Here is a 19,363-nt window from a genome sequence, read left to right as displayed (position 1 = left end):
TCTCTCTCTCTCTCTCTCTCTCTCTCTCTCTCTCTCTCTCTCTCTGTCTCTCCTTCAGTACAGCAATAAAAACAGCCCTTGTAAATAGGCATAGTCAAGCAGAATACTAATTCTCACATTGGCCATTCATGTATCCGCTGGCCTCTTGACAATATGCCTTCCTTGGAGTTTGCTCCCACTAACCAACCAGTCCTAGGCTTCCTCCCCCCAGAAAATGGGAGTAGGCTGGAGTGAGGAGAATTAAAGTTTCACAGGCATTAAAATGAACTGAGAGCCAGCTACAGAGTTAGGAAACTGGGTTCAAATAATTTCCTCCCCACACTGGGCAAATCATTTAACCTTTTAATGCTCTTAACAGAGCAATTTCATTTTGCAGATATAGGGAGTCCCCTCACTGGGAGTGCTCTACATCAATGAAATCGCAGGATAAGACAAAAAAAAAAATACTGTACAAATTTACACAATGTGAGGGTGGACTCTCCAAAGTACAGCAAAGCTTCAGGTGATTCCTCTCCCCTCCCCAGTCCAGTGGGTCAGGAATCAGCTGCAGAGTGACCCAAGCTACTGAGGAAGGCTGGGGGGACAGTCTCAGATTCCTACACTAACCCTTTGTACCGTGGTCCTCTCCCTCTTCCCTCTGACCCTCCCCCGTTTCCCTATCCTGCCTCCTGGCAATAGGGGCAAACTCATCAACCCCTTTCTCATCTTGATGCCACCTGCCACTGACCATCTCTCGTACCAGCTTCTCCATTTCCTGGGATTCCTTTACCTTTCCAACCTCCCTTTCTCACGATGGTTTCCCTTTTTCCTGGGCCCTGAATTTTACCCTAATCTTTCTCAGCTGTTCTTCAGCTCTCTCTCTTTCTCTCCAGCTCCCATCCCATCCCCATCCCTATCCCCACATTCCCATTCCCCTTGTCCCATTGCTCTATTGACAGGTTTCCCAGATTCCCTTTCTTTCTTGTCCTGTCTGGGTCAGAGGGGCAGCTGCCTAGCCTGGTTTTGGAGTCCCATGTCCCTCCCTCCTGGCAGTGGGGCGGACCCTCTGGCTCTGAGCCTGGCGTGTACAGCAGCTGCTGCTGGCATCACCCAGCAGAAAGCCCTCCCCCCTCTTCAGTCTCTCCTCCCTGCTATGCTTTCCACTCCTCCTCCTCCTCCTCCTCCTTTTCACTCCCCCAGGTATAAGGGCTGGGCCAGGTGAGCCGGCTCCTCCTGTCTCGGTCCCAAAAGCCCAAGCAGGTAAGTGAGCCCATGCCTTAACATATGGATCTCCATAACTCTCCCCATTCCTGCTGCTCTTGGGGATGCCTCAGCCCCAACCTCAAAGAAGACTTCCTTTAGGGAAACTAATATCACCCCACCCCACCTCCTTTAAGGTCCATGGGGGAGGGGAGCCTGTGGGACTAGGAGACCCAAACATTGTAGGACTGAGGACAGGATAATGTTTGTGAGCAGGCTGAGGAAGTACAGACGGCACCAATTCAGGATCTGGGGCATCAAGGCTGAGGAGGGCTTTGAGGCAAGGGTATCCTGATACAGAAACGTCCCCCCTTTCCTAAGGGTGCATGTGTGTCTGTGTTTCTGGGTGTGGAGTGATGGAGAACTGGCCCTGACCCTCTCCCCACCTCCTGTTTCCAGCTTCCTGGAGGGAGGGGCAAAGTCATGTGGGTGGGTGGGGCGAGGGGGAGATGGAATCCTCAGCTTCCCCCTCATATCAGATCTCTTACATTTGCCAGGCAGAAGATGAGCCACTGGTCCCTCGGGGACACGCCATAGGAGAAAACACCCAGATATCAAAGAAGTGACCCCCCTGTCCCCTCCACTCACCCAGGTCATCATGGGACAATGTCATTCTGCAAATGCTGAGGTTGGTTCATTCATTCCCCTGCCTTCTGCCCAAGAATCCCTCACTAGCCTCTGACCCCTCTTTTCTTTTTCTCCCTGTTCTTTCTGAAGTTTGTCTCTCGGACTCCCCCCTCCCCCTCCTTTTCTTCCCCCCTGACTCTGGGACCCACCTACCTTCCATCGAAACTGAGCCTCTCTTCCTCCTATTCCCAGGCTTTCCTTCTTTGACTCCCAGGCTCCCACTTGATCCCCATACTCTCTTCACCAGGATTCTCTCTGACTTCTGCCCCTTTCCATAATTTTCTCTGCTATAACGTACAGCTTGGCTTAGAGTTCCCAAAGATGGGGAAGAACCTGCTCTCTTTTTCCCACATAGTCTGTCACTGGAGAGCTTTCCCTGGGAGAGCCAGCCGGGCAGGACCCACGTGCTGGGACCTGCCCTGGCTGGGAGAGTGGGGGGGGGCAGGTTTGCCCAACCTTATTACTCAGAGTTTCCCACGTGGGTCTGGTTGGGGGCAGAGGGAAAAACCTGAACCAGGAGAAAAATGGAGACTGATTCTGGACAATGAAGAGGGGCTGAGAGCTGGGGGCTGAGCATATTGTGTCCCTTCTCTTGTCTTGTTGGTATATCCTAGGATGGCACTCAATAAAGGGGAAAGGCCTTGGGAGGTTTCTATGGTTTGGGGAGAGGGATCCAGAAGAGGGAGGAATATAGGAAGGATTGATAGGGTTGAAGAGTAAATTCCAGAGCAAGAAGGTGTTTGGACCAATGGATGAACCTATAAATAGTAATAATGTCACTGGTGGGTGGGTAAGGGAGATTTCCAGGCAGAGCCAGAGCCAGAACACCAGCCTTAAATAGGGTGTTCTGTGGTGACCCTGGCTCCTGAGGGTGGGAAGCACCTCTTTGATTTGGCTCTCTCCTGGCCCTGTCCTAAGGATGCCCAGGAGTTCAGCGACGTGGAACGGGCCATTGAAACCCTCATCAAAAACTTTCATCAGTATTCAGTAGAGGGGAAGAAGGAGACGCTGACATCTTCTGAACTTCGGGATCTGGTCACCCAGCAGCTGCCCCATCTGATGCCGGTATGGAAGACCCAAGCATCTAAGCTCTGTGTCTCTGTGGATGTCTGTTTCTCTACTCCCCCATTTTTCTCTTTCCTTTTTCCCGCAGCTAAATCTGGAGGCTTTATAAATACTTGTCCATTGATTAGCCTACTCCCTAGGTTGGGGGAAAGGGCCCCCCTTGGGCCTATGTCTTTCTTTGGAGGGGTGGAGTGGGGTAGGGTGGGAAGGCTGGGATGAAGACTGTCTTTCTGAGCTGTGGGTGTTTCCCCTCTCTCCACTCCTTGTCTTTCCTCAGGGCAGCTGTGGGCTGGATGAGAAAATCGCCAACTTGGGCAGCTGCAATGACTCTAAGTTAGAGTTTGGGAGCTTCTGGGAACTAATCGGAGAAGCAGCCAAGAGTGTGAAGCTAGAGAACATGGCCCGGAGAAAATGACCCTTCACTACCACCACCCAGGAATCTTGGGAAGGGGTCCCCCAGAGACTGTGTAAACATAAATATAAAAGTTTCTAGCTTCTTCCTTAGCTCCCCACCCTATTCCCCTCCTATCCCCTCCAAGGATTTGTATATATCTTCCTCTCCTACTGGGGCATTCATCCCACTGAATGCTCCATAGGGCTTTGGAAGGTGGAATTGAGGTCTCCACATAGTAGGAGATACAGGAAGGGAGCCAAGGTGGCGGAGGGTCAGATTTTTAGGGACAATGGTGGCATGAACTGGAGTGGAGAGGTCATTCAGAAGGGGTCTGGGGACTGATTTAATTAAGGGAGGGGTAGGCATTGGGGCTAGGAGATTGGATATTTGGTGCTAAATGAGCTTCTGGCCCTCACCCCATTCTGAATTGTAACCGTCCAGCCAGACAGGTCCCTTTCTTTTTCCTCCTTCCCCTTACTCTCTTCTTCCACCCACATATCCTGGGACCCAAACCTTTCTACGGTTTTGTCCCTTTAGAAAAGGAAGAGGTGGGCAGAGGGGACAGTGGTTGGGTTGGGACTAGGGAGGGTATGATTTTGAGGGTGAAGGGGCTTGGTGCTTTGGGCATTTGTGGAATGATGGTCATTTTGTATCATTTGATTTAATAAAAAAAAAAAAGAAATATGGTGGTGTGATTCAAGACTTTCTTCTGCATCTTGGAGGGAGAGAGGACCTAGAGCCTCATGGGGGTATGGGTGTTGTAAATATCGGTTTATTCTTTTGAGGCTAAACAAGAATGGTTCCTGGACTGGACAGTAGCATACCTGCTTTCCTTTCTTAGCTTTGAGCCCTTTAGGTGATTATTTGTTGAGGGGGCTTCCGTCTGGGCCTCATTTTTTTTATACATAATCTGGTAGTAATGGTTTTCCTGCAAATAATTTTTATATATCTAGACACACATATGCATATCTATACACATACACACATACATATATATGCACACCCACATGTATATATACCCCCATATATGCATATGCATATACCTATATATTTATAGTTTACAAAGCACTTTACATTATCTCGTGAGGTATTATTATTCTCATTTTTGCAGATGAGAAAATAGGAACTGAGATGTTAATTGATTTACCTAAGGTCACACAGTTTATTAATGGAAAGGCTGGAATTTGAACCTAAGCCTTGTAACTCCAGAAACACTGCTTTTCCCCAAATACCACAGCTATATTTCTTGGTTCTTGTGGAGACTGGGTGTGGTAGGGGGAGTAAAGGAGCCAAGTACCCCATTCCACTTGCTTGATGCCCAGGAGGGACAATGGAAGAAAGGAAGGAATTGGCTAGGAAAAGGGTAGTAATGCATGGGATGCTTTGTGGAAGGAAGGCCCAATTTTTGAAGAATGGGTACTGGACTGATCCCCAGTTGGGTCTAAAATGCAAGGTTCCAGGGGTTCTCTTGCTTTCTGACTGAACGACTGGGGAGCCCAAGGCCTAAAAGGAATTCAGTTTTGGATATGGAATGTAAAGGCTAGTCTGAGTACCTGTCCTGCCCAAGGCTGGGCTGGGCAGGGCTGGTATATTAACTGGTCCATCTGCAAGGGTGATTATGGCCCCTGAAACTAGTCCCCTGAATGATCCAGGTGAACCAGGTGGCTGATGACAGCCCCTTTCTCTGTTAATTCAGGGAGGGATGAAGAAGGTGGAGAATGAGAGGGAGGGTAAATTGGGGGAGAGCCAGTCTCCCTGGCACACCCTTTTTTGGGGGGGGAGAAAGGTGTGTGTCTCTTTAACAAGGGCCCAACCCCATAGCCAGGTAAAGATCGAGTTAAGTCTCTTTATATCCCTACTCAGCCAGCTCAGTCAGGCAAATCAGGGAGCGTGTTAGGGGAAACTTTGGGAAGAAGTCAGGGAGGAGTCTGGGCAGGTCTAGGAACTACTTGGTAGTACCAGAAGTCAGGCCGGAGAGACCCGCTGGAGGAAGAGGCAGGTGAGACTGGGAGAGCCTGGGGGTCAGTGGGAGAAGGGTAGAAGTCCCCGAGTCGGAGGGGAGGAAGGGAGGGAGCAGCAGGGAAGGGGGTGAGGGGGAAGGTGGGTGGTTGAGGTTGGAAGAGGTTGGGAGGCCTGTCCAGGAGCTAGTCTGGAGGGAACAGGGAAGGGGCAGTTAATGATTTATTTTGGGAGGGCCAAGAGCCAAGTGGGGCAGTGTCGAGGTTGCTGGAAGAGAAGACAGGTGGGAGGACCCTGGCCCCAGGCAGACCAAATCCATCCTCGGTATACCAGGGCAATAATCAGAAGGCCTCAGTGTCTACTCCTGGGGGGGAGAAAAAGAAAAATCAAATCCAATGAAATAAAAGCAAATTTTACCCCCCCCCCCCATTCAATCCTCCCAACTACCTGGACATGGGCCTAATTCGCTTTTTTGGGGGAAGAGGAACAGAATGCAAAGAGGGGAAAAGCAGGGCCTACTGCAAATATGAAGGGAGTGGTGACAGGGGGAGTTGTAAGGAATCAGGTTAGCTGGGGGAAAAGGGGGGAAAGAACAACTAGAACTTTTTCACCCCGGAAAGGAAACAAGTTTCAGCTTGAACCACTGCATGGTGTGGACACACCTGTACAGCTCAGCTCCAGATAGTGCTTTCCCAACCAATTCTAGGAACCAGGGGTACCTTGGGTTTTATAATATGGGTACTTTAGAGGTTCTCAGGGGTTGAGACAGAGAGGAAGAGCAAATCAATCCCCTATCCCAATTCCTCCACCCCATCACAGATGGAAGAGTTGGTGGAGAGACCAGGTGTGTGTGTGTGTGTGTGTGTGTGTGTGTGTGTGTGTGTTTGTTTACCTGTTCTATCCCAGCTCCCTCCAGCATCTCTAGGCTGGAAAAGAGTTTTGAGATGGCAGACCCACCTTCAAGTGCTTTCATGCTCTCAACATCATCCACGAGAAGAGGGTAGATGTGAGGGGTGGGGTGGGTGGGATAGACCTAAGAAGGAGGAGGGGAGAATGGTGAAGATGTATCAGTAAAAAGAATGGTTTAAGGATTTGGGGAGTTGATGTGATTGGTGGGCATCATGAGAGTGAATATCCTAGTGTTTATGGGCTAGAGGGGAATTTTGGGAAATGAGCCACAGTAGGTAGAAGGAGAGGGTGTGTGGTGGATGAAATATACAGATCTAGGGCTAGGGAGGAGTTTACAAGAACCTTGAAAATAGTGCAAAACAGTTCCTGGCCCAAAACTGATTCTATCATCTTCAGGACAGGAGGGATCCTGGGGTTGGGGCTCAGAAAGAATGAATGAATGGCCTCTCTCTCCTATATGGTGTCTATATGAGGGATTATATGACAAGAATACTAGGGTAGGCAGGGGAGGGAGGTAGAAGGAGGAGGTCAAAGTTGACAGTGGGAGCATGCTAGGGTCTAAGAAGGGCAGGGCCAGAGTAATTGAGAAGAATTTGACTTCTAGACTTTGAGTGAAAATTGGGTAAGGGTGGAGTGGCTATAGGAGTGTAGAGGCATATAGGAGGGCAGGTCAAGACACCTCCAAATCTGACACAGGTGTTTTAGAGAGGTGAGTGAGTGAAGGTGAGCTGGCAAAGGTAGGAGGGGAAGGACAGAGTGGTGGCAAGTAAGGATGAGAGTAAGGGTATTGTTGAGAACTGTGCTGTTTCTGGGTTGGTCAGGAAGGGCCCTAAAGGTCAAGAGTACAGTTGGCAAGAGTGGAGTCAGATACATTTTAGCAGGAGGTGGGGGGGGGGTGTTGGTAGGAAGGGAAGAGAAGGAAAGAGACTAGAGGATTAGAAGTTCCAGGAAGATATGTGTATGTGTGTGTGGGATATAATATGGTCTTTTTGGAGAAGTCAGCAAGTCTTGGGGTGGGGCTGTGAACATGGTAGGAAGGCAGGGTAGCATATGGGAGCAGTTCATTGCACACAAGTGAACTAACCTAGGAGAGGGCAATGACTGTCTTAAGGGACTGAGAGACCCTGTATGAGAGTTCCCTTACTCAGGTTTCTCTGCCCCTATTGAGGGATTTCTGAATTGGGAAAAGGATTCTATTGTCCTGCCCCACTAACACTCAAACCTTCTCTGTTTTCCCCTCCACCTGTGTACACATTGGAGAACCCACCAAATAGCAAAGTCCATGCTGAACACACCCTCTGTACATCCTCTCATAGGAAGGAGGTTGTGTGAATAGCCTGGACATCCTCTTTCCTGGTCTGCTCTGCCTTAGGACTCTCCAAAAGGGGGTGGAACCAGTGGGAGGGTGGGGTCAGCAGAGTTAAAGTGGGGGAGGCAGTGGAATGGGAGAGGGAGGCTGGAGGCTGGGTGAATGAAGGTGATTAGGGATGGGCAGAGTGGCCAAGCCAGTCTGCCACCCCCAGGGGAGAAGAGTAATGATGCCTTGCATTTCTCTGCTCTCTGAGGATCTCTAGGCATTTTTTCAGATACTATCTCTTGGGTTGCCCATCTTACATAGGGAGTGGAGGTGGGGGAGTATGAGGGGTGGGGGTGGAGTAGATTGGGATGGATGTTGTGAGCAGTACATGAAAACCAAGGAACAGAGAGGGGCAATCCTAGGAAAATGGCTTCCCAACATGACCCAGAGACCAAGTGGGGACTGAGGAGTCAGATCTTTCAACACCAACTGCCCCTGCCCCAACTCTTGCCTTCCTTATATCTATTGCTGGGCAGCCCTGGGAAGGCCAGAGCAAGACCTTTTTGGTTAAAGAAATACCATAAGGAAGGAAGGAAGGAAAGGGTGGTTGGGAACTAGGTGGAGGAGGGTGGGGGAGGAGAGGGAACAGAGGGATGCCATCTGATAAACTATTGTGTCCCCCACCCCTTCCCTTTCTTTCTGTCCTTTTCCTTTGGGGGACTTAGATCTGAGGTGCAGGCAGAATGCTCTCTGAAGTCTGGGATACTGTTTCTGTGGGATTTGAGTCTTTCTGATATTCTTGTGTGGACATTCCCTGCTTTACCTTGGTCCTTAGATCCTTTGGGGAACAGGCTTGACCCCCAGCCCTCCTGAAGAAGGTACAGTTTCCACAGACCTCAAGGCTATGTTCCAGGGAGCACAGGCTAGTTTGATCCCTTGTTTTCTCAGAAGAAGGGCCAACAATGCAGGTGTCCTTTGAGATTCTCCTCCAACACACACACTACTCCCCCTAGTACCTTCTGTACCCCTAAACTTACATTCATCTCTCGGCATATCCTCTTTCCTAACTATGAACTCAAGCCCTAAGGGTTTGTGGGAAGGAGCTAAACAAGATAGTGGGACAAGAGGAGTTCCTAGAGGGGGCAGCAACTAACCCAAATCGGTTCCGTTTCATCTGACAAACATTTATTTTTATTCTATTCTATTTATTTATTCTACTGTGTACAGGACACTGTGTTTGGGGCAGGGGTGTGTGTGTGTAAGACAAAGATGAGTAAGCCAGGGTTCCTGACCTGTAGATTCCAATCTGGTAGGAGGGATGACACATGTCCGAATGAATTTTTTACATACTGTAACACGATAAGAACACATGTCAAAGGAAGGACAGTTGTTTCTGACTAGAAGGATGATGGAAGAAGGAGCACAGGAGCTGAGCCTTGATGGAGGTTGTGTGGTATGATGGAAAGAGCAAGTCAGAGAACCTAACTTTGAATCTTTGTTCTGTAATTTTTCATCTGTGTGACCCTGGGCAATTTAGTTACCCTTCTCCGGGCTTCAGTTACCTTATCTGTGAGATGGGTGAGTTGGACTAAGTGATCTCTAAGAACTCTGGCTCCACATCCTATGTTCTAAGAAAAATGGGATCAGAATGGAGGCAGGAAAATCCCTGCCTGCCCTTTTCCTCCCCTCCCCACCCACACTTTTTTTTTTCATAAAAGTCATTTAAATATTGATATTCATAAGCTGTTGTTGGGTCCAGGAAAGAAAGTCTAGGACCTAGGATACTGGAGGTCAGGACTTGAGGGGAGAGGGAAATGGGGGACAAGGGCATACTTATCCTTTTAACAAACACTTCTACTTTTTGGGGGCACTATGCTAATACAAATCCCCAGTTTGTGCTTTCAAGGAGTTTCTAACTTAGCTGGGGAGACAAGATAGTGCATGTTAATAACTACTAATAGCAAGTGATGGTATGTGGTGAAATGTGGGAACAGTATCTTGGAAAACAAATCCTGCGGGAGTTCAGGACTGGGGAAGCAGGATCACTGTGGGTTGGGCTGGTATTCAACTAGGTTAAAAAAAAGGGCATACAGGTTAGGGGATACCAATCTAGGAGAGGAGTTTGCAGGGCTACCTTGACTATACACATCCTAGCTTTTCTGGGACAGGTTCAATTTCAAGAAAAGAAAGTGTATTTACTTTTAATTAATCAGTCAACAAGCATTTATGAGGTACTACTTATTAGGTGCTAGGCACCAAGCCAGATGTTGGGATAGAAGAACAGAAATGAGATAGATTCTGTCTTCAAGAAGCTAACATTCTCTCTAGGGAGACAATAAGATATGTACAAAGTAAATAAAAATTCCTTTTGGAGCAGCTAAGGGAGATCAGGAAAGGCCTCGTACGAGGTGAATTTTGAAGGGAACTAAAGATTCTAAGAGGTTGAGGTGAGGAGAGAGGGCATTCCAAAGCAAAGAACAAGGGTGGGAGATGACATAGAGAATGTCATGTGTGAGGAAGAGTAGGAAGGCCAATTTGGCTGGGTCATAGAATTTAGGAAGTGGAATAATGTGTAATAATGTGGAAAAGCAGGCATGTTGTCAAAGGCATTAAGAAGAGCTTTTATTTTATCCTAGGGGGAATAGAGAACTGCTAGAGATTTTTAAGCAAGGAAGTGACTGGTCTTTTAGGAATATCCCTCTGGCACTTGAGTGGAAGATGAATTGGAGAGAAAAAAAATTTCAGGCAAGGGAATCTACTAAGAGCTATTGAATTAGCTCAGGTGAGAGGTGATGAGAATCTGCCCCAGGGTGGTTGTGGTTTGAGTGGAGAGAAGGGGACAGATTTGAGAGGGGTGGAGGTACAATCCCTAAGACCTGGTTATTGATTGATATAGAAGTATTGAATCAGACAGTGAATAGTTAATGATGACTCAGAAGCTGAGAACCTGGATAACTAAGACGATGGTGACTTTTGTTGTGTTTTTTTTTTTTTTGGAGGGCAATTGGGGTTAAGTGACTTGACCAAGGACACACGGCTAGTTTTTGTGGTAAGTGCCTGAGGTCCAAGTTGAACTCAGGTCCTCCTGACTCCAGGGCCCGTGCTCTATTCACTGCACCACCTAGCTGCCCCAGAAAATGGTGACCTTAATAGAAATAGGAAAGTCAGGAAGAAGGGTGAGGCTTTTTTTGGGGGGGGGAGGGGGGAAGATAATGTTTTGGACATGTTGAGGTCAAAATATTGAATTCTGAGTTTAAAAAATGTTGAGTTCATGATATTTACAGGATATCTAATTGGAAATGTCTAATAGGCAGTTTGTGATATGGTACTGGAGATCAGGAGACTAGGGCTGGAAATAGAGATCTGGGAATCATCTGCCTAGATATAATCATTGAACCCATGGGAACTGATGAGATCAGAGAGGGGTCTGCAAAATGTCTTTTGTCAGATTTTGAGTCCCAAGTTTTAGTTTGGAAAAAATGGCTGCTGTTGGTATAAGGAAAACCAAGGAGGCAGGATGCCAGGAGAGCTTTGCTTCTGAGCTTTCATCCTTGCTTGAAACCCTATTTTTCTCCTTACCAGGCACTGGGAGTAAATCAATAGGCCTAGACTGGACTGTGGGGGTGATTTGATTATCTAAAAGCAGGCAGGAGTGTCAGGAAGAGGGCCTCATTAGTACATAGATGTTCAGGAAGCACTGGAATGGTCCTGGTTAGAGCATCTGTAAACTGTATCTTACATCTTAGATTCAGGCAGGCCTTGGGGAATGGGTAGCAGGTAAGGATGGGTGTCTAGGTCCTAGAACTGGGATGTCCCCAATCTACTAATCTGTACCTTCTAACTCACCTAGGATGAGATGAAAGGAGTAGAAATAAAAGCTCTGGCATATATTAGATGTGTGACTTTGGACAAATTACTTACCTTCTCTGAGCCTCAGTTTCTTTATCTGTAAAATGAGAATAATACTTGTAGGCAGGTGACAATCCTTTATTAAGTGTTTACTATGTGCTAAATTCTTTAAGCCTAAATACAAAGAAAAAGACAGTTTCTGCTCTTAAGGAGCTTACATTCTTGGAAAACAGGGATCGGAATGCCGGTTTATATAGAGCAGTTGTGAGGAAAGCATTTTATAAACCTCTGAGTGCTAGAGAAAGAGGGGGTAGTTGCAGTTAATAATTACTACTGTTGTTACTACTCCCCTCCAAGTAATGGGGAGGTGGGACAGTCCTGTGGCCCAGTGGTTAGAATGTTAGACTCAAGAGTGAGGAAGACCTGAGTTCATGTCCACCCTCCTGATAGTTACCAAGTCACCTCACCTTCCTTTGCCGAAATTTTCTCCTTTGTAAAAAGGGGAGGATAATAATGGTAGTTTCTACCTTAAAGGGTTTTTGTAGGGTTCAAAGAAGACAATATATACCTAAAGTGCTTCGAAAACTTCGTCTAAATGTCAGTTATTATCATGTGGGACTTGTGCTGAGTTACTGGATTCACTTGGGCATGGGTGGTGAATCACAGATCCCCAGATCCTGCCTGCCACCTCTCCCCCCCCCAACTCCCCACCCACTACACCTTCCCTCACATCCTGTTATTCAGGAGACTCTATTATGTTGGGATGTGCGTGTGTCCTGCACTCCGGACTGGGGGGAGGAAGCAGAATTGTGGTGGCTTAAGAGTGATGTCCTAGAACAGCTGTAGCCGAGTGGCCAAGGCTGGGTGTGCCCGGCCAAGGAGCGGAGGGATTGGGTCTGGAGAAAGAGCTTGGCTCCATTTCGAGTTACAAGAGGCTTCCCAGAACTAGGGCCGGGGCGGAGAGTTGTGAGCCAGGGCTAGCTTGCTTAAAGAGAGAGGAGGGCTCTCGTTGCTAGGGGTCTTCCCGAGGAGATTGGAGAAGGACTTGTTGAGGACCGCTGCGCAGGTATGGGTTCGGCTACATGACCTCTGGGGTGGGGGGGGTGAGGGGGTCCCTTCTAATACTGAGATTCCGGATTCTGTATGAGCCTGTGCCATGGAACACTATGGGGTGTGGGGTGCAGGGCCTGTCTAGCTGGAAAGTGCCTTAGAGATCCAGCGGTGGGTGGCTACAGCTGTGGCCACAGCTCCAGGCACTTTGCCCATGGCCGTGTGTGTGTGTGTGTGTGTGTGTGTGTGTGTGTGTGTGTGTGTGTTCTGGGGGAGGTTGCTCTACTCTGGATGTGGATTGAGGAAAGAGAGGGTCTTTCTACTAGTTTAATCCCAAGAAAGTGTGTGTTGGGTTAGGAAAATTATTCCACTCTGAATTTGAGTTGGGGGAGGGGGGAATAGTGAGAGGGTCTCTAATCCCCGGAAGGTGTGGGTGGGAGGGGTCAGAGGACACCTGGGAGGGGTCAGGGTGTGGGATTGGGAGGGGCTGTCAAATTAGAGTCGGTCTCTCTTCCCACGGGAGCTTCTTTCACTGTTGGGGTTCTGCTATGCTCCTAGTCTTGGGCCTGAGGCTGGGGAGGGACTGGAAGAACCTGTCTGGGCGGTTAGATGGGGGAAACACCTGGAATGGGGGGAGCCACATAATTCTCATTCCAGATCCGAGCCCCTACACCCACCCTGCCCTCTGTTCCCAGGGCGAGAGAACACTCTCTTACCTCCTGGGGGGGTGGAGGGTTGGGAGGAGTTCTTCCATTCCAGGGTCGGGGTTGGTGGGCTGGGAGAGGCTCCTGGCAGAGACCTGGACGAGCTGCTTTCTTTAATGCCCACTCCTTTTCTTAAGAGGTCTGAGCAGGTGAGATGGCTGATGAGGAATGCTTCACCGAGCTGGAACACGCAATCCAAGTCCTGGTGTGCAACTTTTACAAATACGTACCCAAGCGGAGCCTCGTTCGGAACAAGATCAGCAAAAGCAGTTTGCGAAAAATGCTGCAGACAGAATTTCGCCACATGTTGACAGTAAGGGATTGGACCCCTTTTCAGTACCTCCGCTCCCCACAGGGAAATTTCCCAGAGGGCTGTGGGCTGTGTGCCCAGGAGGCCTGGAGTGGGGCTGGTGGACAGACTTTCCTTTGTTTTGAAATCTCTAAGGGGAAAGGGGGGTGGGGGGTGGGAGGTGGTGAATGACTGTGGCCTCAGTTGAATGATAAGCTCATGGATTTGGAGCTGGAAGGGGCCCTAGAGGTCATTTAGTATAGCCTTCTAATTTTACAAGAAAGGAAACTGAGGCCGAGGGGGGGGTAACTAGGTCAAGGGCACACAGGTAGTAAATAGTAGAGGGCAGTTTGAATCCATATCCTCTGATTCATTCCCAGTGCTCTTTCCCCTTTACCCCACTGCCTCCAGCCCTGGACTCTGACCCTTGTCTGCCCAGTTTGCCCCCCAGTCTCCAGTGATCCTTTACCACTGCCTCCTCCCTCATCTAACTTAACCTCCCTACCAGGACACAGGCAACAAGAAGGCGGCTGACAAGCTCATTCAGAACCTGGATGCCAACCATGACGGGCGCATCAGCTTTGATGAGTATTGGACCTTGATAGGCGGGATCACCAGCCCCATCGCCAACCTCATACGCCAGCAGGAGCAGCAGACCAGTGACTAGCAGCCCCTTCTTTTCTGCTCCCTCCCCTCCCCGTCACACCAGGGCATTCTGGCCTTGACCTTCAGTTCTTCAGGCTCCAGTCTTCTTCCAGGCCCCCACTTTTTCCTCACCTTTTCCTTCTCCCCATCGGCTGTTCTTCTCATCCCCAATAAACTGGGGGAGGTTAAGATATCCAGGGGACCCCCTGTGGGGAGTCTCATATTCCCTTCCCCTTTGCCACTTTGTTCTCTCCTCCCCTCCTTTCCCTGGCCCATCTTTAGCTGAAACAATCTCTGGGTCTCCTCCTCTGCAGTTGCTCAGGGATGGAGGCTTTGATGACTTTGGTGCCAGTAGCACCAACTCATTCCCAAACCCTCGGTCCCCAATGAAATGGGTGCAAAGGAGCACCTGGTGGGGGGTAGGGGACCCTCTGCCCCTTGGTCTATGAATGACCCCAGCAGGGGCTTCTGCATCGCCTTCTCTTCCACTCTGCAATAAATTTGGATTTGGAGTCTAAACATCCCTCACCCTGGTACCCATGTGTCAATCATTAAATCTCCCTCCTTCCTCTTGGTTCACTTCCCCTCATCATTAAGTTTTCTGAATTTCTGAGCACAGGATCAAGGAGGGAACTCTAAGAGATAAGTAACTAAAGGATCAGCTGAGAGATCAGTGTCTGGTACATAGTAGGTGTTTAATAAATATATTGATTGATTGAGAGTTGAAGAGGGAATCAGAAGTTCTTGATTTTTGCATGTACCTTGGACCAGGCATTTGTTCATTCATTCTTTTTTTTTTTTTGTTTTTACTTTTTGGAGCAGGGAGGACAGGGCAATTGGGGTTAAGTGACTTGCCCAAGGCCACATGGCTAGTAAGTGTTAGGTGTCTGAGGCTGGATTTGAACTTGGGTCCTCCTGACTCCAGGGCTGGTGCTCTATTCACTGCACCACTTAGCCACCCCCCATTCATTCTTTCAACAAGCATTTACTAAGGGCTTACTATATGCCAGGCATTGTTCTGTGAACTGGGGGACATTGTTGTTCAGTCATTTCAGTTGTGTCCTATTCTTTGTGACCCCATTTGGGGTTTTGTTGGCAAAGAGACTGGAGTGGTTTGCCATTTCCCTCTCCAGCTCATTTTACAGATGAAGAAACTGAGGCAAACAAGGTGAAATGACTTGCCCAGGGTCACACAGCTAGTAAGTGTCTGAGGTCGCATTTGAACTCAGGTCTTCCTGACTCCAGGCCAGGTGCTCCATTCACTATACCACCTAGCAATACAAAGATGTGAAGCAAAATAAAACAGTCCCTGCCCCTGAGAGCTTACATTTTATGCCCTAAATGGAGAGAACCCCTTGAACTTCTCCCATAGCATCTCATACTTCCCCAAACACTTTTATATCTGCTCTCTTATCTAGTTCTCACAACTATCCTGAGACCTAGGCATGGCAGGAATTATTCCCATTTGACAGATGAGGAAATGGAGGCCCATTGAGTGACAGGAGCCAGGAAGCCATGCTTGCTTCTCGAATCCCTTAAACAACTATTCTACCTTCAGTTTCCATTTCTAGCTTCAGGGACCCCCAACTCCTCTCCGTTATTTCCCTTCTTTATTTCCAAAGGGGGAAGACCTGCCTCTAAGGGAAATTCAGTAGAGACTTTTAGATCCGGAATGAGAACAGAGGCAGGAGGATACCTAGTACCTTGTAGGAGGTCTTGTACAATAAACATCCTCAGGTCTCTTCTTCCACTCTTTTGTCCTGAGACAATGTTAAAGCCGCACCCCATTTTGTCACTGTAATCTGAGGCCCAGCATTTAGTTCTGATCCTTGGCACTTAGCCTCGCGTTTTCCTCTTATACCTGACATTTTATTCTCCCAAACCTGAGACTTATCCCCTATGGCTGAGACTTATCTACCTATCCCTGCCACATCCACCATCCTTGGCACATTCTCCATCCCTTATGTTTATCCCACATTATCCCCGACCTATTCCTCTAATACATGAATACAGGTAAAATCTGCATTTTTAACAATGTGGGAGGAATTCCCAGCATGGAAACTCCCTGGAAAGCAGAAAGCAGACATCAGCCTGTGATTTAGAAGTCATAGGGAGTGGCTCAAAGCGGGTAGTGGTTAAATAACTTGTCCAGGTTAAGGCAGCTAGTAAGTGTCAGAGGCGGAATTTTTTCATTCTTAGGTGTTATTCCTGGGTTTATTAGGAAGGAGCATTTAACTGACTCATGGCACATAATTCCATCTAAGAAATCTTCCTGACTCCAAGCCTGACTTGATCCACTATGCTGCCTCTATGATCACCTAAAAATCTGGAATTTATTTGCCATCCTTGATTCTTATTCCCTACCCACCCTACTTTTGACCTTTATCTCTCAGTTTCTGACATTTTTCCCATTCTTGAAACTGATGCTTTTGATGTTTGTCTCTCCTTTCCTAACACACCCCATTTTGGACTCATCTCCACTTCCTTCCTTCTGCTCTTCTCTCCCTCACTCCCCACTTCCTTACCCATCTCTACATCTCTGATACTTATCTATGTCTTTGATGTTATCTCCTGTTTCTGACAATTATTTCTTCACTCAGTTCTTACCCTTCATCCTGGATACTTATCCCTCATTCCTGACAATTATCTCCCCACTCCATATTTATCCCTCATTCCTGACACTTATCTCTCGGTTCCTGACACAGATTCCTCACCTCTGAGACTCATCCTTTGTGTCTGACACTTGCCCTCTCTTTGACACATTCCCTATTCCTGATGTTTATCCATCCCTTCTCCTGTCCCAGACACATCCCCAAGCCCTAGCATATTGCCATATCCTTGACACTTGTCCTTTGACTCTGACATTTATTCCCATCCTTGAGACTTATGTCCCCATCCCTGATACTAAACCTCCCATCCCAGACACAGTGCCTCTCCCCTCTCCTGTTTCTATCAGCAAACTTACTTCTCCTTGGCACTCAAACTTTATTTACTCCTGACACAGGAGTATCTCTGGCTTTTAACCACCCAACAATCAATCAATTGATTACCCATTTATAGAGCACTTACTGTGTAGAAAGGATATGGAGAAGGTGGAAATATATAACCTGGTCCTTGCTTTCAAGGAGGTTACAATTTAGTCAGGGGGAGACAACAAAGAAACATAGAATGGGATCAAATAATACAAAATGGTATATGATAAAATGCTACCTTGGGCAGCACTGTTGAAATTCATACAAGGTCACTATAGGATGTGTAGTTAGAGGGACTGCTTCATTGAAAGCATGAGATCTGGAACCGAACTTAAGTCATGAATAATATTTGACAATGAGGCTATAGATTTAGAAGTGGAAAGATGCTTGGGACTCATCTAGTTCAACACTCTTATTTCACAAAGGAAGTTAATGAATTTAGAGAAGTTGTGAGTGATTTGTAAGAAGTAAGCGACTTGTCCCAGTTTACATTGCTGTTGTTTGTCCTTCTTTCTTGAAAAGGACCATGACGTCAGGAAGGTGATGCCATGATATGCGGGTGAATTGGATCTAAATGAGGGAGGGCTGTGTTAAGTCACCAGTCTGCTCTCTCCTCCAGAGCCATCTGAGTCCAGTGGCGAGATATAGATCAGGACGACTGGAGATGCTTTCCCTTCCTTCCCCCCTCTCCTTTACATAGGTAACAAGTGACAGACCTGGTATATTTGAACCCTGGTCCTCTCCAAATCCAGTGGAGCTCCTAGTAGAGGAGAGGATAAGAAGAGGGAGAATAATAAAGCTGCGAACACTTACTGGTTGCTCAATAAATATTTGCTGAATGAATGACATGACATGACCCAGGGGAAGGCTTAGAGGTGGCTTTGATATGACATCTTCTAAGGACAATGAAGATACTTGCCTAACTAGAATTGTGGAGGGGTGTCAACGTTTAGGAATAGACAAGCAGGGTATGATTAGAGGTATCTGGGCCCAGTGGTTAAAGTTCCAGATTTGGAGTCAGGAAGGCCTGAGTCCAAATGCCATCTTTTGATACTGGCTGTGTGACCACAGGTAACTCATTTAAATCTTTCTGAGCTGCAGGTGGCTCTTTAAAACTATATAGCCAGATTATAGTTCTTGAAGTATTGACCTTGAAAATTGTATGGGTAGAGTTGGAGGACAGATGGCAGATGGCTGAGGAAGGTAGGTGGGAGTTTAGACTTAATGTGGTAGGAGATGAGGAGTCACTGAAAATTTTTGAACGGTTATAATAGCTCATAATTTTTTTTTAGCACTTTAAGGTTCATAAAACAATTTACACAAATTATCTCATTTGATCCTCACAACAGCCCTGTAAGGTTAAAGACTATAGCTATTATTATCTCCATTTTATAGATGGACAAAGTGAGGTTTAGAAAGGTGATGTGCCCATGTCACAAAATTAGCAAGTACTAGAGTCAGATTTCAAATCCTGGTCTCTTCCAGTTCCAATTCCAGGACTCCTTACTACGTTATACATATATACAAAAGAATTTTTAAAAGATCAGCCTACCAGTCTTACATAAAAACAGTTGCTAGTACTCCTATTATCATTGAATGTTAGTCTAGCAGTAGTCAATCAGAGGATTTGGAAAGGGATGGGGTTGTGGACACCAGCATAGAGAGAAGAGATGTCTCTTCCTTCCTCTGAAACTGAAGGGAAGGATAAAAGGATAGATGTAGAGACAGAGATATGTTTAAGTGGGAACAAGGAGCTTATCTGGTTGGCTTTAGTTTAGTGTAATAATAATACTCCAAGCATAATAATAATATTTCACATTTACAATAGATAAAAGCATTGTTTGGCAGTAGGAACACCCATATAGTCTTAGGATGGATTTGTAGTGCAGTAGGTAGGCACAACGCTGTCTACCTCTAGACACATTCTGTGGTTTGGTAGCTAGAATGGAGAAACCCTGGAAGTGATCCAGTCTCCAGTGGGGACTGGAATGGGTAATGATTCAAGGTCAATCAGGCAAGGATATTTAGTTGGTGGTGAGGTGAGATCATTACTGAAGTGATTCATATGGGGTCAAGGAGGACAGGGAGCCCAGTGTAACTGGGGTGGGAAGTTAATACACTAGGGGGTGAGAGAGAAATGAGTGATGAGAAGTCTGAAAGAAAGCAAAGGGCTGATTTCATGAATATGGGGAGTGAAAAAGTTAGAAAGATGTAGTTGGAATAGGGGAACGTCATGCTCAATATCTCTGAGGCAGAATAGTGAAATGTGATGAGATTTCAGATATGTGACCAATTTGGAGGGAAGAAAAAAGTCAATAGGGTCAAATGGGTAACCACTTGTCAGGGATGTTGGGCAGAGGATTC

General features: G+C 47.2%; 3 protein-coding genes across 4 annotated transcripts in view; 2 read left to right on the top strand and 1 right to left on the bottom strand.

The window, feature by feature from the left end:
- S100A1 (S100 calcium binding protein A1) overlaps nucleotides 1-2,146 on the bottom strand; it is a 15,590-nt gene extending 13,444 nt beyond the window's left edge. Inside the window, exon 1 of the mRNA XM_069077901.1 lies at nucleotides 2,020-2,146. Coding sequence (XP_068934002.1) covers nucleotides 2,020-2,026 — 7 coding nt within the window. The 5' untranslated portion in view covers nucleotides 2,027-2,146. The remainder of the gene's footprint in view (nucleotides 1-2,019) is intronic.
- Nucleotides 1,087-4,007, top strand: S100A14 (S100 calcium binding protein A14). The gene is made up of 4 exons (XM_069077905.1): nucleotides 1,087-1,239; nucleotides 1,737-1,867; nucleotides 2,785-2,931; nucleotides 3,209-4,007. The coding sequence occupies exons 2-4, from the start codon at nucleotides 1,838-1,840 to the stop codon at nucleotides 3,344-3,346; spliced, it is 315 nt and encodes a 104-aa protein (XP_068934006.1). The 5' UTR covers nucleotides 1,087-1,239; nucleotides 1,737-1,837; the 3' UTR covers nucleotides 3,347-4,007.
- Nucleotides 4,008-5,157: 1,150 nt separating this feature from the next.
- Nucleotides 5,158-14,555, top strand: S100A16 (S100 calcium binding protein A16). 2 transcript variants are annotated; one of them, XM_069077903.1, is made up of 3 exons: nucleotides 5,158-5,324; nucleotides 13,231-13,406; nucleotides 13,891-14,555. In XM_069077903.1, exons 2-3 carry the CDS (start codon nucleotides 13,248-13,250, stop codon nucleotides 14,047-14,049), a joined length of 318 nt encoding a protein of 105 aa, XP_068934004.1. In that variant the 5' UTR covers nucleotides 5,158-5,324; nucleotides 13,231-13,247; the 3' UTR covers nucleotides 14,050-14,555. The 2 variants fall into 2 exon arrangements, with proteins under 2 accessions (XP_068934004.1, XP_068934005.1); XM_069077904.1 differs by lacking the exon at nucleotides 5,158-5,324 and adding an exon at nucleotides 12,086-12,405.
- The last annotated feature ends 4,808 nt before the right edge of the window (nucleotides 14,556-19,363 follow it).

Source organism: Petaurus breviceps, unplaced genomic scaffold (assembly GCF_028583685.1).
Source record: "Petaurus breviceps papuanus isolate PSGF00001 unplaced genomic scaffold, PetGlider_PUasm1.0 91023, whole genome shotgun sequence".
Lineage (NCBI taxonomy): Eukaryota > Metazoa > Chordata > Mammalia > Diprotodontia > Petauridae > Petaurus > Petaurus breviceps.
The sequence above is the reverse complement of the archived record's forward strand: the minus strand, read 5'-3'. Positions and strand labels throughout refer to the sequence as shown.